General features: G+C 39.1%; 1 protein-coding gene across 1 annotated transcript in view; it reads left to right on the plus strand.

The window, feature by feature from the left end:
- The window catches only part of CCDC141 (coiled-coil domain containing 141), a 232,374-nt gene that overhangs the window by 126,834 nt on the left and 80,399 nt on the right, over positions 1–25,141 (plus strand). The window contains exon 7 of the mRNA XM_068969187.1: positions 12,310–12,504. Coding sequence (XP_068825288.1) covers positions 12,310–12,504 — 195 coding nt within the window. The remainder of the gene's footprint in view (positions 1–12,309; positions 12,505–25,141) is intronic.

Genomic DNA, 25,141 nt, shown 5'->3' on the forward strand with positions numbered 1-25,141 from the left:
GAAAAGAAAGTTCTATTTGTTCCAAAACTAAATTGCTTTCATTCATTAATCCATTCACTCATTCACCCATGTGTTCACGCGTCCATGTGTTCAGTGCCTGTCATGACATTTGGGCTTCCTCATAGCTCACTTGGTGAAGAGTCTGCCTGTAATGCAGGAGACCAGGGTTCGATTCCTGGGTCAGGAGGATTCCTCTGGAGAGGGAAATGGCAATCCACTCCAGTATTCTTGCCTGGAGAATCCCATGCTCAGAGGAGCCTGGTGGGCCACAGTCCATGGGGTCGCAAGAGTTGGACACGACTTAGCGACTAATCCACCACGTTCAGTAAGTAACTGGGAACCCAGACTGAGGAAGACTTAGAGGAAAAACTCACAAGGGGACTTTTAGGGAATAACCAGAAAGGGTTAGGCACCTCTCACCCTGGATGAATTATCTGCAAAGTAAACGGAAACAGTAAAAGGGAAATTGGTATGAACATTGTTTGATTGCAAAAAGTCCTATTGTTTGTTATCTGTCACTATGCAGTACTCTTGAAAACTGAATAGGTTGTATCCGTCAAGGGTTTTGCACGTTCTTTGTGCCGTTTCTGCTTTCTGGGGTTGAGGTACGGCATCACTTAACCTTTATGGTAGCTGATTTTTGCACTCATTTTGCTTCTGCATTCCGAGAACAAGAAGAAACACTGGTTGTGTATGTCACCCACACATCTGCACATTTAAAAATGTATTTGAAGCTTCTGGGTATTTAGCTTCTTGTTCCTTTTTTTAGGTTTGGGATCTTATTTTGCTTATAGGCAACTTGATATCTCTGTTTTTTCATACTCCTTTTGAATAGACAGTTCTGGTCTAAAAGGCTTAGGATATATTCGGGAGAAATCTGTGAGAGTATTTGCTAATGGAATGTGAGTTTGTGTGAGTGTATATCCATGCGCACATGTGTACATGTGTGTCTAAAGGTCAGTGGTAAGTACTGACTTCAGGAGCTTAAGCACATTCTTTCCAGAGAGGCAAGGAAAAAATCCACAAACTGAATTGTTCTTTCTGATCTATATGTGATTAGATGTCTAAATTCACAAACTGAATTGTTCTTCTTCACACTCAAAAATGTCTGCTGTCTAGCTTTGTACATTGCAGTTAAGGGCAATTCAGTCCTTTCAGTCACTCAGGTCAAAAGAGTCTTGTTTCTTCCTCTCACTCACAGGAAATCACCTGGGTCATGTCATCCCAGCAGATCTAGAATAGCCTATCATTTCTCATGATCTCCACTGTAGTCCTGGGGAATGACCCACCTCCATCTTTGCCTGGCTAATTGTAGTAACTTCCTCAGGAATCACTGTGCATGCCTCCTTGCACCCCTCCACCCACAAAGTATTCTCAAATGACAGCCCTGTGCTTTAATTTCATTTTTTAATTAAACCAGATCCTGAGCACCAAGCCCTCCAACAGCTTCAACTTTTCTCAGAATAAAAGATTTCAGTGTTTACAAGCCCCTGCCTGTGGATCCCCCCGCTCAGCACCCACCGTGCTTCTCCTCCTGCTTTCTCCGTGGGGTGCTCAGCTCTATCACCCTGCCTCCTTGCTGTTTCTCCAACCCCGCAGGAAGACTCACACCTGAAAGCCTCCAGCTGTGCCCTCCACCTGGAAAACTGTTTCTCCAGAGACTCTCCCGGCTCATCCCCTCCCTTCCTGCCTGTCTTTGCTCAATCTCACTACTGGAAAAGGCCTACCCTGACCACCGTATTTAACACTGCACACAACTCCCGCTCTTCGTAGCACCTGTCAGTCCCCTAACCTGCTCTCTGTGACTTTATTCCACAGTGTGATCGTCTTCAGACTAACTAGAAAGGCACGATTTATCAAGTTGTTTGGTTATAGACAAAATAAAACACATGTTACACCGCCACCGTCACAAACATTGGAGCCCCCCTCTTACCCCACTACTTAATTCACTGTCCTGGATGAAATATGTAGAAGACTTCTTGGCATACAATAGGCCTGAAAATACATATTTGAACAAATGACTGCCTTGTAATTTTTATTGCTTTTATAAATGGGGTCTTTATTAGAAGAGATAATTGTCTATTGTTGCTGTATAGGAATGCAGCTGGTTTTCTTATATTGATCTTGTTCATAGCAACTAAGAGCCATTGTTCTTTCTAATCTATATGTGATGTTCCTTGTGGGTAAAATGTATGGATTCCCCCTTCCCAACTTAATCCATCTGATTGAGGAATATCTTCATAAGAAGCGAACATCAAAACCTAATAATTCTCCCCGTAGTTGAATTGTATGTTGAGATCCTGAAGATATCTCCAACAGATTCCCTAGAAAATTAAAAAGTAAGTCTTTTGAAGACATTAATTTAAACTGCGATCACCTCATCGGCCAGTAGCACACTCTGATTGTAGGCAAATTGTGTTAGATGAAAACAATTTGGCCAGCTAGACTTTATTAATTTTGATTTTAAAAATGGAAATATCAATACTCCCCAATCTAGCTCTGCTCCTTACTTAATCAACTTGAAGAAAATGTGATTATGAGGAACAAAACTCTAAGAAAAACAAGGACAAGACACTAAAGAAAAAATAATGATTCTCAGACAACACAAATCTTGGAACAATTTCTTCCCGACTTCCCGTGTAATTAAATTTTTATCTAAAAACTGTGTTGAACCAAGGAAGAAGAAATAAATGTCTTTCTGCTCCAAATGTTATTTTGAAGATTTTGCTTATGAGTGTAATTTGTTTTGATTTTATTTTATTTAAGAAAATTCATTCTGCCGCACATCCTTTTGCTTCAGTCTCAGCAACAAGCACCCTGATCTGTGTAGCTGAACCACAGGCTCCACTTGGTGGCCAAGCACTGAACAGAATAAAGGAAACAAGAAACTTCCAAGCAGTGTTTTTGTTTTGTTGTTTTTCCCTTGCATCTTTTGAAATATGTGAATGGACTGAGCAAAAAGAAAGCAGGAAATATTATTCAAAGATGACTTTGATGACATCGGCCATTTCTGCTGTAGACTGTCAGTCCTAATCCTGGTAAGGTAATTATGGAAAATAAAGCTAAAAACCCAACATTTAATAAGACCTGAAATCCAGGAATTTGAAGCACAGCCAATTCACCATTGAATTCATTGAATTTATAGATGATTCACTAGAGAAGCACAAACATGTATGAAATGGTGGCGGCTGTTTTTGCACAGCAGGGAAGTAAGGCTCAGGAAAGCAAAATGCTCTGCTGGAGACCACTTACAAAGTTTGGAATAAAAAGTGTATTTTCATTTCTCCTCTCTTACCTGCAGTCTCTCCTTGAATCAATAGCTATGATTTCTGCCTTACGGCTGGGAGGTGAAACACCGTACTTCTTTTTATCTCTAGGTGATACACAAAATCACAGCTTTCCCCTGTTTGCAATCTGTCTGTGTCTTTGCTGAAATGTACCACAGTGAGGGCAGAGTTCACATGGTCTGTGGACACTGAACTCGGTACTCATACAATAGGCCAGCTACAGATGCCCAGGAAAGGGGAATGAGAAGAAACTGTGACCCTGTTTGCAATCCAGCTCAGCACGATCAGAGACTTTCAGCTTTTCAAGGGCTCACTGCCACTCTCCAAAAACATAAACATTTCTTCTGAAAAAATTTCCTGCTCAAAACAGGCTTTCAAATATTCTCTGATTAAAATTGCCAGGTTTATTTTGTTTGTACCATCTGTTAATGCAATCATGTAAAATTCTGTGATTTGATGTCAGTCGACGCTGAACCAAATGGGACTGTAGACTTAGAGACTGAATGAGAAATGAGCTGTATCTAATGAGATGTCCTCCGAGGTGGCCCTGCTGCGGGAGCTATGCATGAGCTGGACACATGCTTCTGCCAGACGTGTGTGATGTGGCCCAGTCGTCTCCACAACTGATAGTTTCTTAGTCGTTTACAGATATGCTCCCTGTTGTTTCTTGTCCCTCTTCTCCCACTCAAAAGTTACATTCTGAAGCCAAATTTATGAAAATAATTTACCACTTGGTGTTGGGTCATTTAAACTCACCCCATCCACTTCATCAGGGAAGCTTTCATGTGAATAATAGCTTACTAAACATATTGTGAGTATATTATTTCTGTTCCATTGGAGTGACTAATAGTTTACTTTTAAAATTGGCTTGATAGTTTTTATACAAATCCATAATTTTATGTGAAAAGCTAACCTGGGACTGTTAAAAGAGGGGGGGGAGAAGAAATCATTTTTGCTTTCTTGTCTATCAGCACTAATCCTCTTAAAAGTACCCTTTCAATCAAGAGATCCAGAAGCTCAATTTCCTCAGCAAATGGAATACTGAAAGGTACAGTTTAAAAGGGTTACTACTGTGAGTGAAAAAGGAAAATAATGGAGTGACCTGTGGAGACACCCTGAACCCAGGAACACACAGTGCCACACAGATATGCACGTCCATCTGTCAAACTGAAAAGCCAAGAAAATGGCAGGCTTTGACTTTCTGCTGGCGGGGACAAGTCCTGGAAATATTTTATTGCAAAGTGACTGAAACCCAGTCAGAAGTTTAACACTTGTCAGGCAGGCAGCACTGGCTTAGAGAAAACAGACAACAGTATTCTCCACTGGGCTCCTCCAACCTAAACAAACAGGAATAACTACGTTTTAAAGTAGTGTGATGGATTCAGATGACTAAGGAAAGTTTTGTCTTGAAAAAAAAAAATAAGAAAAATGGCTGGGGAAATACATTATCAGAATGGTATGGAAGTACATAAGAAACTGCCTATAGATTTCCCAAAGAAAACAGAACCAATTTTCTGAGAAGATTGAATAGAAATATTGAGTGAACCTGGCTTCATTTACTGCTATAGAGTTCATGTGAAAAGGTAATTAAGAAGACTGGGGACAGAGAATAAGAAAAGATAGAAGGCACAAAATGGTCCTTTACAGTTTCCTTGGAAGGTCAGAGACACACATTATGAAGCACAAAGTTAAAGTGGGTTTGCAAAGACTTGGCTCTGCTCCAGAAGTCTCTCTTTAATGTTGTTTGCAAAATTTATATCAAAGGCAGATTTATGAACTCTGTTAGAGAACAGGTATTTCTCTTCTTATTCATAGAGAAGAGCTTTATTATTTTGGTTCAGTTGCTAAGCAAAATATAGCTTGAGTTTGACTGTAAATTCTCAGTTATATATTTATTTATTTAGAAATAGTAAGCCTTCTGATTGCAAATCAGAAGATCCCCGGGTCATATAAGGACTGTTATCAGTTTCAGGGCCTTATCCAGACCTTATGGAGGTTTCATCTCTGAAATTCTACATTAATGTATTTAATCTTTTTGTAGTGTCAAAAGCACTGTTTGTCACCTCTCTGCAGAGCTGAAGCCTGGATAGTGATTGAGAAAGAAGGTTCTAGAGTCAAGCTAGCTGAGTTTAAGTCCTGGCTCTTTCGTTTACTGGGCTTCCCTTGTGGCTCAGCTGGTGAACAGTCCGCCTGCAATGCAGCAGACCTGGGTTCAGTTCCTGGGTTGGGAAGATCCCCTGGAGAAGGGAAAGCCTACCCACTCCAGTATTCTGGCCTGGAGAATTCCAAGAACTATATACTCCATGGGGTCATAAAAAGTCAGACATGACTGAGCGACTTTCTTTCACTTGCTAGTGTTGACCTCAGGCAAGTTCTTAATCCTTCTGAGCCTCAGTAACTCCATCCGTAAAATGGTGGTAATAACAGTTTCTACCTTGTTGGGGTATGGCAGAGATTACACAGATACAGCATGTAAAGCATTTAGCACAGTATTAGCATAGAGCAAGAAGAATCAAGCCTACTCTCTTGCAGACAGTTAAGATACCAACCCCAGGCTGAGCATGTAATGGATATAACCTATCTCTCCATATCCTAACCTCCTCTCCACTTTCCTTCCCTCTTGTTCTCTGCACCTCCATCAGCTTCTCCATATTCATTAAGTGGTCCTTCTCTAATGAGAACAGAAGATTTTGGTCAATGACAATTTTTTGAAAGAATTATGTCTTCATATATTAAGAATTTCTTACTTGAGTTCATTGAGGATGAATGTCCCATAGATCTTAACATACAGAAAATGAAAGAATGGGTCCAAAGATAGGAAATGGGATTATTTAGTAGCAGGAGGAATTAGGACAAAACAAAAAAGAAAAAAGGAAACAAAGATTTATGAAAGCAAGTGAACCCAAAGCTGGTTCATCTGCTTTCAGCCACAACTACAGTGTTTCTCAACATGGTTCCAACTGGAGCATTGACCACTGAAAGTGTTTCACACCACATTTTACTCTAGGACCTTCAATGCATGTTCAGTTCAGTTCAGTTCAATTGCTCAGTCATGTCCAGGTGTTTGCAACCCCATGGATTGTAGTACACCGACAACATCACCCTGTCTATCACCAACTCCCAGAGCATACTCAAACTCGTGTCCATTGAGTCAGTGATGCCATCCAACCATCTCATCCTCTGTCATCCCCTTCTTCTCCCACCCAAAATCCTTCCCAAAATCCATCAGGGTCTTTTCCAGTGAGTCAGTTCTTCACATCAGGTGGCCAAAGTATTGGAGCTTCAGCATCAGTCCTTCCAATGAATATTCAGGACTGATTTCCTCTAAGATGGACTAGTTGGCTCTCCTTGCCATCCAAGGGACTCTCAAGAGTCTTCTCCAACACTACAGTTTAAAAGCATCAATTCTTCAGTGCTCAGCTTTCTTTATGGCCCAACTCTCACATCCATACATGACTACTGGAAAAACCATGGCTTTGACTAGATGGACCTTTGTGGAAAAGTAATGTCTCTGTTTTTTAATATACTCTCTAATTTAGTTATAACTTTTCTTCTAAGGAGCAAACATCTTTAAATTTCATAGCCGCAGTCAACATCTGCAGTGATTTTGGAGCCCAAAAAAATAAAGTCTGTCACTGTTTCCATTGTTTCCCTATCTATTTGCCATGAAGTGATGGAACCAGATGCCATGATCTTAGTTTTCTGAATGTTGAATTTTAAGCCAACTTTACACTCTTCTCTTTCACTTTCATCTAAAGGCTCTTTAGTTCTTCTTCACTTTCTTCCATAAGGGTGGTGTCATCTGAGGTTATTGCTATTTCTCCCGGCGATCTTGACTCCAGCTTATGCTTCTTCCAGTCCAGGATTTTTCATGATGTACTCTGCTCCTGCTGCTGCTGCTGCTGCCATTTCCTTCTCCAATGCATGAAAGTGAAAAGTGATAAGTTACATAAGCAGGGTGACAATATACAGCCTTGATGTACTTCTTTCCTAATTTGGAGCCAGTCTATTGTTCCATGTCCAGTTCTAACTGTTGCTTCCTGACCTGCATATAGATTTCTCAGGAGGCAGGTCAGATCATCTAGTATCCCACATCTCTAAGAATTTTCCATAGTTTGTTGTGATCCACACAATCAAAGACTTTGGCATATTCAATAAAGCAGAAGTAGATGTTTTTCTGGAACTCTCTTGCTTTTTTGATAATCTGACAGATGTTGGCAATTTGATCTCTGGTTCCTCTGCCTTTTCTAAATCCAGCTTGAACATCTGGAAGTTCATGGTTCACATGTTGAAGCCTGGATTGGAGAATTTTGAGCATTACTTTGCTAGTGTGTGGGATGAGTGCAATTGTGTGGTAGTTTGAGCATTCTTTGGCTTGCCTTTCTTAGGGATTGGAATGAAAACTGACCTTTTCCAGTCTTGTGGCCACTGCTGAGTTTTCCAAATTTGCTAGCATATTGAGTGCAGCACTTTCACAGCATCATCTTTTAGGATTTGAAATAGCTAAACTGGAATTTCATCACCTCCACTATCTTTATTTGTAGTGATGCTTTCTAAGGCCCACTTGACTTCACATTCTAAAATGTTTGGCTCTAGGTGAGTGATCACACCATCGTGATTATCTGGGTCATGAAGATCTTTTTTGTATAGTTCTTCTGTGTATTCTTGCCACTTATTATCTTCTGCTTCTTTAGGTCCATACCATTTTGGTCCTTTATTGAGCCAATCTTCACATGAAATGTTCCCTTGGTATCCCTAATTTTCTTGAAGAGATCTCTAGTCTTTTCCATTCTGTTGTTTTCCTCTGTTTCTTTGCATTGATCACTGAGGAAGACTTTTTTTTTTTTCTCTCCTTGCTATTCTTTGAAACTCTAAATTCAAATGGGTATATCTTTCCTTTTCTCCTTTGCTTTTTACTTCTCTTCTTTTCACAGCTATTTGTAAGGCCTCCTCATACAACCATTTTGCTATTTTGCATTTCTTTCTCTTGGGGATGGTCTTGATCCCTGTCTCCTGTAGAATGTCACAAACCTCTGTCCATAGCTCTCCAGGCACTGTCTATCAGATCTAATTCCTTGTATCTACTTGTCACTTCCACTGTATAATCGCTTCCCTTATAGTTCAGTTGATAAAGAATCTGCCTGCTGTGCAGGAGACCTGGGTTTGATCCCTGGGTTAGGAAGATCCCCTGGAGAAGGAAATGGCAACACACGTCAGCATTCTTGCCTGGAAAATCCCAAGGACAGAGGAGCCTGGAGGGCTGAAGTCCATGGGGTCGCAAAGAATTGGGCAAGACTGAGTGACTAACCCTTACTGTATAATTGTAAGGGATTTTATTTAGGTCGTACCTGAATGGTCTAGTGGTTTTCCCTACTTTCTTCAATTTAAGTCTGAATTTAAAATAAGGAATTCATGATCTGAGCCACAGTCAGCTCCCGGTCTTGTTTTTACTGACTGTATAGAGCTTCTCCCTCTTTGGCTGCAAAGAATATAATCAATCTGATTTCTGTGTTGACCATCTGGTGATGTCCATGTGTAGAGTCTTTTCTTGTGTCACTAGAAGAGGGTGTTTGCTATGACCATGTGTTCTCTTGGCAAAGCTCTATTAGCCTTTGCCCTGCTTCATTCTGTACTCCAAAGCCAAATGCCTGTTACTCCAAGTGTTTCTTGAATTCCTACTTTGCATTCCAGTCCCCTATAATGAAAAGGACATCTTTTGTGGGTGTTAGTTCTAGAAGGTCTTGTAGGTCTTCATAGAACCGTTCAACTTCAGCTTCTTCATCATTACTGGTCAGGGCATAGACTTGGATTATTGTGATAGTGAAGGGTTTGCCTTGGAAACGAACAGAGATCATTTTGTTGTCTTTGAGATTGCATCCAAGTGCTGCATTTCAGACTCTTTTGTTGACTGTGCTGACTACTCCATTTCTTGTAAGGGACTCTTGCCCACAGTAGTAGATATAATGATCATCTGAGTTAAATTCACCCACTGCAGTCCATTTTAGTTTGCTGATTCCTAAAATGTCAGTGTTCACTCTTGCCATCTCCTCTTTGACCACTTCCAATTTGCCTTGATTCATGGACCTAACATTCCAAGGTCCTATGCAATATTGCTCTTTACAGCATTGGATTTTACTTCCATCACCAGTCCTATCCACAACTGGGTTTTGTTTTTGCTTTGACTCTGTCTTTACCTTCTGTTTGAAGTTATTTCTCCACTGATCTCCAGTAGCATATTGGGTACCTACTGACCTGGGGAGTTCATCTTTCAGTGTCCTATCATTTTGCCTCTTCATTATTGTTCATGGGGTTCTCAAGGCAAGACTACTGAAGTGGTTAGCCATTCCCTCCTCCAGCTGACCACGTTTTGTTAGAACTCTCCACCATGGCCCATCCATCTTGGGTGGCCCTACACGGCATGGCTCATAGTTTCATTGAGTTAGATAAGGCTGTGGTCATGTGATCAGATTGGTTAGTTTTCTGTGATTGTTGTTCTCATTCTGGCTGCCCTCTGATGGAGAAGGAAAATAGGCTTATGGAAGCTTCCTGATGGGAGAGACTGACTGAGGGGGAACTTGGGTCTTGTTCTGATGGGCAGGGCCATGCTCAGTAAATCTTTAATCCAATTTCCTGTTGATGGGCAATGCAAGTTAACATTGTAAAAGTACCAAGAAGTGTTACAGTAAAGAAACCTGCTTTATTTTGTTTACCTCATGTTATTGACCAGTACACAACACTGACCAATAACATTTGGAGAAAGCCTCTACTATTGTTATTTTGGAACTAGGAAACAGGAATTCCCATAAATAATGAAAAATTTTAGGGCATTAATGAACCATGGTAAAGTTGATGCACAGAAAAGTGGGACTAATATTTAGTGAGTGCCTATTATGTGTTCAGATCATGCTAACTGCTTTAGAAATATTTGCTTTTCCCAATAAGGTTAAGATAATTGTTTTTAAGTGGTAGGGATATTTACAGTGCTTTACAAAATAATGTCATGGCACATATTAGCAGTCCTTAAGTGGGGACAAATAGCTCTTAAAAGAAGAAGAGTTTTGAGAACTCATGTAGCCCATCTTCATGCCTAAGAGTAGTCATTTTGTACTCACTGAGAAATTTGGAGATTCTGAAGTCTCCTTACTCTCAATTCCCTGGAATGTAGCATTGTATGCAGACCTATGAATAGTCCTAGTTCTGCCACTTATTGGATACATAACCTTGAATAACATACTCCTTTGAGTCTGTTTAAATACTAGGAAAATAATAGCATGTAACCTAAGTTTGTGAGGGTTATTATTACAAAACATAGCTTATAATTGTTAGTCAAAAAATTGCCATTCTGTTAATTTGCAGTACTTATTCTTGCATCCATTGATCAAAATATTTTTCTCTTGCATTGTTATTAGAAAAGGTTATATGGAGTCCATAAAATAATATGCACAATTTCCATTTTCAACTTCTACCAACTGTGATTTGAAATACTACAATTTTGTGTATGTATATTTGTGTGTTTGTAGAACCAGCATATATTTAATAATGTAAGTATATGTAAAATTACATAAAACAGCAGTTTATGTATTGTTAAAGGAAAGAACTACATTTTAATCTTTCTTTATATTCCGAGCATGGTCCCAGGTACACAGTATTTAGCTGTCACGTGAAATGAATGAAAATAATAATGGTAAATTGCACTGAAATTATGTTTTATACAATATAATGTAACAAGTGTAATTTATTAACAGGACATTTTGCACTGTGGAGCTAGCCAGGCTAGAGTCAGACTGTAGTTTATAAAATTAGTGCTAATTTTTGATGCCTTAGCAAACAGCCTATGCTTACAGCTCAGTCTCAGCTGACATGGTACCAGAAAATTCACTGACGAGACTCCTTTGTTGGAGATAAGCATTATTCTACGAAACTAGATATGGCTTCAGTTCTTTTGCAAGAAATTTGAATTTCCCTTCTAATAGATTGAATGTTAATATTTTGGTGTACTTCAACTCTTTATTTTCTTTCTTCTCTGTTTACTGTTTTAAGCTTTAGTGTTTTTCACCCTCACGCAGTAGAAAGTAGAAGACTGCCTCTTTTCGCTTTTTGAAATGTTTATAAATCATTGATCATGAAACACTAAGAGGTGAAGCCAGGGTCGAGAAGGAGAGAGTACTGCACAATAACAGCTATTAACTTTGTGGAAAAGAACCGATCTTGATTTCAGTTCTAAGTGTAGGCAGATGCACAAACAATAGCTATAAATTATGAGATTTCCCTTCCTTTCTTGTGCATATTTGCCTACATTGCCAAGGAGACTGAATTGTGGGAGAGAGAGGTCCTTAAACTACTTAAGTGAATAAAAGGTAAAAATGAGTTAGAGATTGAAAAATGCTGGTATACCAAAAAATGACCATATTTGGGGTATAATTTCAGATAGTGTTAAAGGAAATGGCAGGTGACCTGAATTCAGCACAACTAGACCCTCCATCACGGAGAAGGCGATGGCACCCCAGTCCAGTACTCTCGCCTGGAAAATCCCATGAGCGGAGAAGCCTGGTAGGCTGCAGTCCATGGGGTCGCTAAGAGTTGGACATGCCTGAGCGACTTCACTTTCACTTTTCACTTACATGCATTGGAAAAGGAAATGGCAACCCACTCCAGTGTTCTTACCTGGAGAATCCCAGGGACATGGGAGCCTGGTGGGCTGCCATCGACGTGGTCGCAGAGTCGGACACGACTGACGCGACTTAGCAGCAGCAGCAGCAGCAGACCCTCAATCACTCACACATCTCAGTTGACCTGCCCCTTTCTACTATCAACCCTCTTTTTTTTTTAGCTTCTTTTCTGTGTCTCTTTTTAACCTACCATGTCATGGCACTCAAACCTATAATGTAGCATTTACTGCTTTAGGATCTGAAAATAACGACAAGTGTCTTATACATTCAACACATCCCACTGTCCTCTGGGCCTTACCCAAGATTGCCGTTTATTTTATGTGTGAAAGCAACTGAAGAGTGCTCTCTTGCAGGAATGGAATGCTGTGATTGAGACACTGAAGAGCGAGGCGCTGGGGCTTCTCCTCTCCAAGGAGCATGTGCAGAGCGAACACCTGCAGCTCTCTAACCAGAAACTGAATCAGCTTCAAAAGGAGTTTGGTCAGCTCATGGAGGAAAGGAAAAGCTGGTTAAGAAAGGCAAATGAGTTTTTTAACAGCGCAAACAAGGTAAGTGTGAGGTGAAGTGGTCGTTTTAGGTCATCAGAGCAAACCAGTATGAGGCCTGTTGCGTCAGCAGGCTGGCGCACATCCCAGAAGCCTCGGGTCCACATAGAGTTTCATAGTTGACAGCAGCAAAAAAGGAGCTTTGAAAGTATATTCCCCTCCGTGACTAAAACTAAGAGACTCTGTGCTTTGACATGTAAAGAGTCACTTAAAAAGATCAGGGGGAATTTTATCTTCGCGCTTTCATTGGTCTGTTTGAAGTGGACACCTGTGTGCCAACATGGCAGTGTTTCTCCTGGAGGAAGGGAATTATAAAATATATCAAGGTTAAAAAAATAAAACCCTGAAACTTTTAACAAAAAAGTCTTCCCATTTTTAAAATCCTCTTTCATTTATTAATAATGATACACAAATATTGCAGGCTTTTGGCATGCAGTCATAGAGTTCTGCTTGACTGCCCTGCCTTGGTTTGTCTTAGATTGGAGTATAGTTGATTTACAGCGCTGCACTACTTTCAGTTGTACGGCAAAGTGATTCAGTTATATATACATATATATCTTTTTTTTTTTTCAGATTCTTTTCCCTTAGAGGTTATTAAAAAATACTGAGTATAATTACCTATGCTTTACAGTAGGTCCTTCTTGGTTATCTGTTTTATATATAATAGCGTGTATATGTTAATCCCGAAGTCCTAATGTATCCTCTGTTCCTTTGTAAATCAGCCAAAGGAAAATATTGTCTTAGATTCTTTCCAGGCCTTTTTGAGTGAAGGAAATACTGTTTCTCTTGTTTGAGTCTTTTAAAATTGATTGTAGTTGGTGGCTCTGAGTGGTAATGTTCATGTGTTCCTGTCACTTGAGTATCTGAGGATGGCAATATTTTTTGAAAAATTGTCTGCCTTTCTCAATTGAACATACACCTTTAAATTGCCTTATTGGAATTAATACCTTACATTTCACTGTTGTTCTTAAAACTGGTCAATATGACAGGAAATGAATGGGGAACCCCCAAAAGCTAGATATATTGTGATTTAAGGGCATGACATCAACAATTTGAATACTATGTCCTGGTAGATATGAAAACTGTGACTTAAAGTTTTTTTACTAATAAGAAACATGGAAAGCATGCATAGTAAAGTTCCAAAATAGAGGCGCTAGGATTATGGTAGGGACAACATGTTAAAGAAATATTTGTCAAATTATTTGTTGCTTTGGATTTCTTTAAGAGAAGAAACAGACATTTTCTGGAGCTGTTGAGCTAAGTAAATGATAAGTGCTGGCTTAACTTCTTTTCAACAGTCCTATTTTTGAATAAGAGATTTTAAAATTTCTTATTCTACAAATTATACTCTTATTCTACAAAATGAGTTGGTCATCCGCCAGTTAATTAATGCTGTTTCTAAGGAAAAGAATTATAGAACATTGGGCTACAATGAAACGAAGTTTCAGCACAAGCCCAATACTTTATAGTCCTACAAAAAGTAAAGCTTCTCTCTGTCTCATTCTCACTCTCTTACCCTTGCTTTCTCTGCTCTCATTATCTGGCAACTCGACAGGGAAATTTTTCATCTTACCTTATTCCTGGATCTTGAATAAGAAGGAATGCTATCTTTTGCAATAGTAATTTTTAAATAATTGAAGAATAGAGTGGTTACTTTCTCCAGCTTATACAGTAATTCAGGTCAAATCCTAACAAATCATATTTCTTAACCCCAAAGACTTGACTTCTAGATCCCATTTCATGATTTGAATGCCACACCATTCAAGTTATAATTAGTTCAATCGGGACTTATCCATACTAAGTTTATCCATACTATAGAATTCTCTATAGCCAAGTGGTACTTAGACAGGTGTAGAATTCATTCTCCCTTTTCAAAGCATCAGGAAAATAATCTCCAACTCCAAATCTAAGGATTCAGTTTGAAAGATGATGGAAACTTTTACCTCAGCAAAAATAGAACCTAAAATTTAGAAAGTGGATGTTTAAATCATGATTCTTGAAATGAATTATTTACCATATTATTAATAAGCAATAAATGGTTAAATAATGCATGAGCTTCCCAGGCGGCATAGTAATAAATAATCCACCTGGCAATCCAGGAGGCAAAAGAGACGTGGGTTCGATCCCTGGGTTGGGAAGATACCCTGGAATAGGAAACAGCAACCCACTCCAGTATTCTTGCTTGGAAAATCCCTGGACAGAGGAGCCTGGCTATAGGGTCACAAAGATTCAGACACCACTGAACATAGGCACGTGCTAGGCCCCGGCTTCTAAGATGAAATAATATAGTGAGCAAATCCATTTAAATTAAAGAAAGAAACTCTTCTCGAGACTCGTAAATGGTATTTTTCTTTCTGACTTATATTGTAGAGCTTCCAAATTTTATAAAACTCTTACTACTTTACCATGTTTTGGGCATGGCACTCATAAATAACCCTGGTTAAAATAAAGCACTGGATTTAAGACATTATTATAATTTTTAAATCCCTTAAAATATTTTTTTCTAGTCTGGAAGTTTTGTTTTCACTATTAAAGTTATATCTTCATTTTACATCATCAATTTATCTCTGAAGCATTGAGCTTTCCTTCTGAAAATTCACTTCATTGTGCCCTGAGTGTGCTGGGGTTTTTTGATTGCGGTTGTCTACATCCTTAATGAAGCCATGCTGCCAACAGCCGGGAGGCGTCTGAGGCTTTTTACACAACTTTCTAGCTAACATGTTTACTTGCCACAGTTCACGGATGCTCACAGAAGACTCGTGACTTCTGAATCAGTTTTGAAACACTTTGCTACTCAAAGCCAAAGCGGTAACCAGAGTGTCAGAAGTCACATCAGTTCCCCAAATCCCAATTTCTCCTCCGGAGGCAATGCAGATGGGGCCCTCTGAATGAGGGCATCACTGCAGGGGAGAATCCTAAACTTGGGGAACTAGCTGTTTTGTAGCAAACAGTAAGCAACCCTGCTCTTTGTCTCAGGGGAGGACATTTCCTCAACCCTGGAGGTTGCAAATCCAACACTGAGAATAGCCCAGGTAAAGAGGGGCCAGAGTCAGGCATCCTGACCCACAGTAAGACGGACAGAAGCAGTGGGGATTTGCCCCACATATGCAAATCTGGATATTGGCACTGTGAAAAAAACAGGACATCAGGGCTTTAAGAAAAAAAAGAAGAAGAAACTTGGGCCTCCCTGGTGGCTAAGCTGGTAAAGAATCCAGCTGCAATGCGGGAGACCTGGGTTCAATCCCTGGGTTGGAAAGATCCCCTGGAGAAAGGAACAGCTACCCACTCTAGTATTCTGGCCTGGAGAATTCCATGGACTGTTTAGTCCGTGGGGTTGCAAAGAGTCAGACAGGACTGAGCAACTTTCACTTTCACTTTTCACTTTACCTCGAAAACCAGTTTCATGCTTGATAAGTGAAATCATTTTTTTAGCACGCAACCTCTTGTTCCAAGTTTGTTAAAGCTAAGCCAATATTCTTTAACTTCTGTGTCAACTACCAATGTGAAAAAATGTTAGTGCCATAGGTAGTATATCAATTAGTGAATGTGACAGCTTGAGTGTTTTTGCTCAGTAAAAAGCAAAATATATGATTTTTAAAATAACCTTTAACTTTTTTGAATTTTGTTAAAAAGGAATAAATGTCATAATCTCATCTGCAGGATGGACTATTCTTAGTACGTTTTCCATGTCATATTTATTCTTTTTTCATCCAGGTTTTTATCATGTGTATCTGGTATATTGTGTTGCAATCATCAGGAAACCCCCTCTTTTCCTCTTCTTTCCTCCTCTTGTTATCTGTCCCTTTCTCTACCAATTCTATCCATATCTAAGGATGTTCTTATTTACTAGAGAAAAGTCACAGAATTTTTTAAAATTGAAGTTGCTAAATAGGTAGTGTGGCAAATTTATGAGAATGATTACTTATTTTCTTTAGGGATTCATTTATTTCAAAAGTATTAAAAAAAATAAAAAAAAATATTTATTGAGCTGCGAGTGTGTGCCATGCACTGTTCTCAATGCTGGGAATATAGCAGAGAATAAAGCATGCGAAAAGTCTGTAAGCCAACGTAACTCCAATTTGTGAAATTCAGTTAAGTATAATCACCACCTAATTGTCCACGTTAGTAAGAGTGCCCCACTACCTTTACTCTGTAGCTTCAGGAGCGACATTGATTTCCTTTTCATCCTGTAAGGGGTCCGTGAGTACCCAAGGCTCCAGAGTGTTTCTTACCTAGAGAGTGTCTCTGGTCTTTGGTTTGAGGTGTGATGGTTTGTGCCTGGAAAGAGCAATAGGTGGCAATGTTGGCACACAGGCCCATAGCAGTAGTGTTGCTACTGATGCTTTTCTTTCTCTTTTTGAAAAATTATCCTTGTTGTTTAGTTGCCAAGTCATGCCCGACTCTTTTGCAACCCAATCTATGGACTGTAGCTTATCAGGCTCCTCCCTCCGTGGGATTTCCCAGGCAAGAATACTGGAGTAGGTTGCCATTCCCTTCTGCAGGGAATCTTCCCAACCCAGGGATCAAACCTGTATCTCCTGCTTTGCAGGCAGATTCTACCACTGAGACACTATTATAGTAATGTTATGTTATTTTCAAGTATACAACACAGTGATTCAATCTTTTTGTAGATTCAGTTCAGTTCAGTTCAGTCGCTCAGTCGTGTCTGACTCTTTGTGACCCCATGAATCGCAGCGCGCCAGGCCTCCCTGTCCATCACCAACTCCCGGAGTTTACTCAAACTCGTGTCCATTGAGTTGGTGATGCCATCCAACCATCCCATCCTCTGTCGTCCCCTTCTCCTCCTGCCCCCAATCTCCTCCTGCCCCCAACCCCGCATCAGAGTCTTTTCCAATGAGTCAACTCTTCACATGAGGTGGCCAAAGTACTGGAGTTTCAGCTTTAACATCAGTCCTTCCAATGAACACCCAGGACTGATCTCCTTTAGACTGTTTAGTCCATCTCCAATGGACTGGTTGGATATCCTTGCAGTCCAAGGGACTCTCAAAAGTCTTCTCCAACACCACAGTTCAAAGGCATCAATTCTTTGGTGCTCACCTTTCTTTACAGTCCAACTCTCACAACCATACATGACCACTGGAAAAACCATAGCCTTGACTAGACGGACCTTTGCTGTCAAAGTAATGTCTCTGCTTTTGAATATGCTATCTAGGTTGGTCATAGCTTTTCTTCCAAGGAGCAAGCGTCTTTTAATTTCATGGCTACAGGCACCATCTGCAGTGATTTTGGGGCCCAAAAAAATAAAGTCTGACACTGTTTCCTCTGTTTCCCCATCTACTTCCCGTGAAGTGATGGGACCAGATGCCATGATCTTAGTTTTCTGAATGTTGAGCTTTAAGCAAACTTTTTCACTCTTCTCTTTTACTTGCATCATTACAAAACATGACTTTATTTCCCTGTGCTATACAATATATCTTTGTTGCTTATCCGTTTTATACACGGTAGCTTGTATCTCTTAATCTCATATCCTGTCCTATCCATCCTCCTCTGTCTCTCCACTGGTAACCACTGGTTCTTTTTCTCTGTGTCCATGAGTGTGTCTCTGTTTTGTTGTATACATTCCTTTGCTTAATATTTTAGATTTTACATATAAGTGATAATACAGTGTATTTATCTTTCACTGACTTATTTTACTAAGGATAGTACTCTCTGGGGCCACCCACATTGATGTAAATGCAGAATTTCATTCTTTTTATGACTGAGTATATAATATGTATGTTTACACATGACATCTTGTTTCATTCAGCTGTTCATGGACATTTAGATTGCTTCTATATCTTGGCTATTGTAAATAATGCTGCTGTGAACGTAGGGTTTTCAAAATAATGTTTTCATTTTCTCTGACTGTATTCCCAGTGGGATTGCTAGATCAGATGGCAGTTCTATTTTTAGTTTTTCTGAAGACTCTCCATACGGTTTTTCATAGTGGTTGCACCAGTTTACTTTCCCACTGACAGTGCACAAGCGTTCCCTTTTCTCTACATCCTCACCAATATTTCTTATTTGTGACCTTTTTGATGATGGCGATTCTAACAGGTGTGAGGTGATATCTCATTTTAGTTTTGATTTTCATTTCTCATGATTAGTGATATTGAGCATCTTTCATGTGTCTGTTGGCCATCTGTATGCCTTCTTTGGGAAAAAATGTAGATTCAGATCTTTTGCCCATTTATTTTCAGTTTTTGATATTGACATATCAGCTGTTTACACATTTTATATATTAACCTCTTATCAATCATATAATTCCTAAATATTTTCTCTCATTCAGTAAGTTGTCTTTTTATTTTGTCAATGGCTCCCTTTGATGTGTAAAAGTTTTTAAGTTTAATTAGGTCCCAATTTATTTATTTTTGCTTTTGTTTCCTTTGTCTTAAGAGACCAATCCAAATATATATATATATATATATATGTATGTATGTATGTATTGCTATGATTTATGTCAAAGAGTGTTCTGCCTGTGTTCTCTTCCAGGAATTTTAAAGTTTCAGGTGATACATTTAGGTCATCTTTAATCCATTTGGGGTTTATTTTTGTATATGGTATGAGGAAATGTTCTAATCTCATTCCTTTACATGTAGCTGTTTAGTTTTCCCAGCACTGCTTAATGATGAGACTATCTTTTATCCACTGTATATTCTTATCTCCATTGTTGTAGATTAGTTGACCTTGGTGTGTGGGTTTATTTCTGGGCTCCCTGTTCTCTTCCATTGTTCTATTTATCTGTTTTTGTGCTAGTACCATGCTATTTTGATTACTGTAGCTTTGTAATATATAGTCTAAAGTCAGGGAGCATGATATTACCAGCTTTATTCTTTTTTTTTCTTCTCAAAATTGCTTTGGCAATTCAGTGTCTTTGTGGTTTCATATACATTTTAGGATTATTTGTTCTAGTTCTATGAAAAATTTCATGAGTATTTTGATTGCATTAAATCTGTAGATTACTTTGGGTAGATATGGATATTTTAATAATATTAATTCTTCCAACCTAAGAAGACATTATATCTTTCCATTTCTTTGTAGCATCTCCAGTTTCCCTCATCAGTTTTTATAGTTTTCAGTCTTGTGTTTTATAGTCTTTCACCTCCTTGGTTAAGTTTATTCCTAAGTATTATATTTTATTCTTTTTGTTACAGTTTTAAATAGGATTGTTTTCTTGCTTTCTCTTTCTGATAGTTCATCATTAAGGTATAGGAAAGCAACAGATTTATGTGTATCAATTTTGTATCCTGAAATTTTACAAGTGCTACTGATGTTTTTCATAACCAGATTCAAATGGAGACTGAGTCATGTAACTCAAGAACCAGAGGGACTCCTTTTTCATTTTAGAATTATCTACTGCATTTGGTGAGGCTATTTGCTAAATTACTCAACAACAAATACAAGTATGGGTTGATTGTTGACACTGGATGATAGCTGGTTGGAGAAGAGTTTCTCTGGTTACCAGATGTTGCTAAGAGTTATGAGGACATGGCATGAAATATAAACATAACACTTATTATTATAATTCATCTTGATCTCTTCAAATTTTTATCTTTCATGATTACCTATCATGAAATAACATGCCAGATTATATTTCTGGCATGTTCACAAAAGAAGCTGTGGTTAATGTGTATTGATCACTCAAAATCTGTTAATCATTGTTAGGGAATGTGGTTTAAACCAGAAAGAGATAAATATACATTTTCAAAAGTGGAATAATATAAGCCTGTATTTATATGACAACGATGATTGACCCTAAATCTGTAAAACATGACTGATGGGTCACAAAGTTTCATTCCTATGCTTTCCATTCCCAAGCATATGATTTCATTGGAAAAAGAAAGCAGGGGAGACTGAGGCCAAAGCCACATGGTCTGCTTCTTGGGTCATCAGCCTAAAGGCACAGGTGAAGCAAAAGTTGGGGTGACTGGAGGAACACACTAGAAACACTTTGAAATATAGTAATTTTCACAGCTTCTCCTGCTTCTGCCATCACTGCTGAAAAGTTGATATCTTTTTTTAAAGAATGATGTTGCTGTCTTCAGATATTTACAGCAATACAAAAAGTAATGCCTATAGCAGCATTGATGCTTTTGAACTGTGGTGTTGGAGAAGACTCTTGAGAGTCCCTTGGACTGCAAGGCAATCCAACCAGTCCATTCTGAAGAAGATCAGCCCTGGGATTTCTTTGGAAGGAATGATGCTGAAGCTGAAACTCCAGTACTTTGGCCACCTCATGCGAAGAGCTGACTAATTGGAAAAGACTCTGATGCTGGGAGGGATTGGGGGCAGGAGGAGAAGGGGACGACAGAGGATGAGATGGCTGGATGGCATCACGGACTCGATGGATGTGAGTCTAAGTGAACTCCAGGAGATGGTGATGGACAGGGAGGCCTGGCGTGCTGCGATTCATGGGGTCGCAAAGAGTCGGACATGACTGAGCGACTGAACTGAACTGAACTGATAGGAGCATTATTGTTTCAGACAGAAACCAAATAATTAAGCACTGAGTTTGGTTAATTTTTAAAAATGTATATACACACTTTTCTACCTTTTTCAAAATAGATATGTTTTAGGCCAGATGTGAGAAACAATTAATGAAAATGGTCCAGCGTGGTACAGATTAAAAGAAGAAATGTGTCCAAGTAGAAAACCCAAAAAATGTTATTCAGAAGAAATTTGCTGAAGTGATAGAAATGAATTCAAGAACTTAAGCTAATTGTCATTAGACATCAAGGATAGTGTAACTGCTTTCGGTTTCATAATTCTTAGCAACCTCTGATTTCTCACTTTCAGAACAACTTCCATTTCTCTTAGAAAAGCAACTTCCTTTTACTCCCTCCCTTCTTCCCCATTTGCATTCAGCTAGAAATGGCAACCCACTCCAGTATTCTTGCCTGGAAAATCCCGTGGACGGAGGAGCCTGGCAGGTTACAGTCCATGGGGTCACAAAGAGTCGGACACGACTGAGCGACTTCACTTCACTTCCACTTCAGTATGTTGTGTACCCTGTATAACCCACTGTGGTCATGCAGTATATGGATAGTTGAGCTAAAGCAGTGAGAAGTAAAATCCTTTTCTTCAAGACCCCGTCAGCCTCACTTGGAGGAGAGAGACGGAAACGGAAGTGTTGTGTGCTGTGGGAGAAGCCATGATGAAGTAACCCTAGGGCAATAGGGAACATACAGGAGATCCTTAACCTGACCCAGGGAAAGCGTCAAGCAAGGCTTCTCCAGAGGAGCTACCAGTGAGCTAAACCGGAAGACTAGACATGAAGGGATCTGGGGAAGGCTACACAGTATAACACTGTGCCATGTTTGGGGAACCTAAGGTAATTTGTTTTGCCAAGAGTGTAGGGTATAAGCTGAGAGTAATGAGAGGCAAGGAGTAAAAGAGGCAAGCATTAAGAGGTCTTGAGTAGCATGCCATGAAGTTTCTATCTTATGCTCCCTCGTGAGGGACAGGGAGGCCTGACATGCTGCAGTCCACGGGGTCACAAAGAGTTGGACACCCCTGGATGACGGAAAAACAACAGCAATTAGCATATGATTATTAAATATCTATCTAAAATAGAAAAGTTAATCAAAATTAAGGAACACCTTTAACATCTTAACATTTTTCATGAAAGCCCACAACTCAGTCTATATTTAATAGTCTTATAATCAAGACATTCAGTTTTGTTGTCATTCATCCATGAATATCTTTAACAGTACTGCTATCAGCTGACTTCTAAGACATGAATGTATGCATAAGTTTAGACTGTTGATCTCCTCCATTGGCAGTAAATATATTCTTCCTGGTACAGATATTTCTGGATAGATTTATTTCCCTTTGCTAAATTAAACTTCCTTCAGGGTAGGAAACATGTCAATTTTGTGTTCACCAGGACACCTAGAACAGTGTCTTCTGGGTAGTAGATGCTCAATAATTATTTGAATGATTAAAAGCAGTAGAATCTTAGAAAATGTGGAGCTTCAAGGCGAACTAACTATATTACATTGTTCATAAGAGATTATTTTGATCCAAGTTAGGTGAGATTAGGACATTCTGAAAGAGAAAAGCTTCATTACTTTAATACACAAGAACACAAATTTCGAGTTCAGTCTCTGTGTCATATCTGAGAAGGAGGGTAGTGATGTAGAAAAAGACTTGCCAATCACCTTTATCACCTCCTCTGAGAGGTCTTCAGGCAGCATTAATTGCTTATTTCTTATTATTCCCATAGTATTTCTCCGTGCTCCTTAGAGATAGATTGTCTTAATCATCTTTGTATGCCACCTAGTGTACAAAACAGTTTATTGAATAAGTGAACAAATGATTGACTATGTGACGAATCAATTTACATTTTGAACTTGAGTTTACTCTTTTCTAAAATGGTCTAACAATTCTTATCTACTTCAGGGAATATTCAGTAATGAAAGTTTTTAATATCAGTGATAAATGTAGAGAATATTTGCAGGGGAGAATTGGAGTGTAAATAAATAAATGAAATTGTTGGGTATTAAGAGAATACTTAGAAACATTTGCTAGGATGACACTTTTGTAAAAGGATATAATGGATTTTGGAGCCAGGCTGCCTGGGCATGAATCTAGTCTCAGACATTTGTCAGCTCTGTGACCTAGGGCAGTTACTTAACTTCTCTGTGCATCTGGCTTTCTAATCTGTAAAACAGAAATAATAATTATATGTATCTCACAAGAGTCTTTGCTCTACCTAGATGAGTTAATACATGACTAGTGCACAGAGCAGCCAGGCACTCACTGTGTGCTAGTCATTATGTGTCCTTGTATGTGTGTTTAATATGCACTTGCCACTCTAACACGGCCTCAAGTGCTTTTGTTCAGTTTCATACCTGCAGCTCATAGCAGAGTACATGCTCCATAGATTTCAATAAATATTTGTTGAATAAATAGAAAAAATAAGTGCTTCGCACATTACAAATGGATGTATTCAATGTTAATAATCTCAAGATCATCCTAAAACCATTTAGGTCAATTTAGATAAAAAGAAAACCATAAATTATAAATCAACTAGCTTGCTAATGTTCTACTTTGGAGTCTAGTTTATACATCTCTAAGATGGACTCATTTCAGAAAAAGTAAGAAATGGTCAATGCATAAAGTTCTTCGCCCAGCAGCAACCAACTTGAAGAGCAAGGAATAAGCCAGAGCAACAGTAGGAGGCAGCAAATATGGGGAACTGACAATTACCGCACCTTGTTGCCCCTGGCCTCCATGGCATTTGAAAGCTTGCACAAGGCCTGAATTAGGAATTAGCTTGCCAAACTGGGACCCACCAGAAGTTATCTTGGGTGATATTTAAGAAAAGATGCTGAAGCTTTGTTTTGTTTTGTTTTTTAAACTAAATGCAGAGGAAAATTGAATCTCTGCAGATAAGGTAGAAATCAGTGCTCTGATCAGAAGCTACATTTTGTATATAGGTTCTAACCAAACTCATTCTCCAGCCTTTGGATTCATGAAAGGAAATGTTCAGGGTTCTGCAAGTGTTTCTTCATTTTGTTTTGTTTGTTTTCATGTTGTTTTCTCTTCAGATTAGTCAAGAAGTAAACAGTATTAAACATCTTTGTGAAACAGCATGATATAAGAATTATGCTGATGATTCATGGTTCCTGCTCAACATAATTAATCTCATAGCTATTTTAAAAAGACTACAGTGTGCCAAGTCTTGATATCAGCTCTGTTTGATTTGGTGCAGCCTGCTTCGGATCCTGTGCTTAACAAGGGAAAAAGAAAAGATATTTATTAGCATCTTAGAGCACAGCCCAAGCAACTCCTTACTCTTTCCCAAGCCTGGGCCAAAAGAGATGATTTGTCTCCTCCTTGTCTTCTTAAGAACTGAGTGGTACCATGTAAAATAGTCAAAAAGAGCTAGAACCCAGAGGGAGAAAATGTTATCTTTGTGCCTATATCCTTGTTTATTCTAACCTACTCATAAACTTCTATTTGACCATCAAACAAAAGGTTTGAAGAAAAAGGGAGATGTGAAGGAAAGAAAAACCAAATGTGAAATATTCATTCCAAAGGGATTTACATGGAGGTCACACTGTTCTTGCCAGAAATAACCTGTTCTGCACCATGTGTGCAATGGAGAGATTCTTTCCAGACTGGATCCAGTATATCAGGTTCCTTACAGATCTAGTAAATACACAAGCACTCGGTTCTATTCTGGGGGTAGTTTAAGTGAGAACAATGATACTCAGATCGTTTTCTACATGGGAATAAGAGAAATGAGCTTTGCATATAATTCAGACAATTACCAGAGAAGGCAATGGCACCCCACTTCAGTACTCTTGCCTGGAAAATCCCATGGATGGAGGAGCCTGGAAGGCTGCCATCCATGGGGTTGCTGAGGGTCGGGCACAACTGAGCGACTTCACTTTCCCTTTTCACTTTCATGCATTGGAGAAGGAAATGGCAACCCACTCCAGTGTTCTTGCCTGGAGAATCCCAGGGACGGGGGAGCCTGGTGGGCTGCTGTCTATGGGGTCACACAGAGTCGGACATGACTGGAGCGACTTAGCAGCAGCAGCAGCAGCAGCAGACAATTACAGACATATTATCTTGAAAGACTTCTCTTAAAATTAAGAAATTTAACTGTATTTGGGTTTAAAGACTATCC

This window comes from Capricornis sumatraensis, chromosome 3 (genome assembly GCF_032405125.1).
Source record: "Capricornis sumatraensis isolate serow.1 chromosome 3, serow.2, whole genome shotgun sequence".
NCBI classification, from domain to species: domain Eukaryota; kingdom Metazoa; phylum Chordata; class Mammalia; order Artiodactyla; family Bovidae; genus Capricornis; species Capricornis sumatraensis.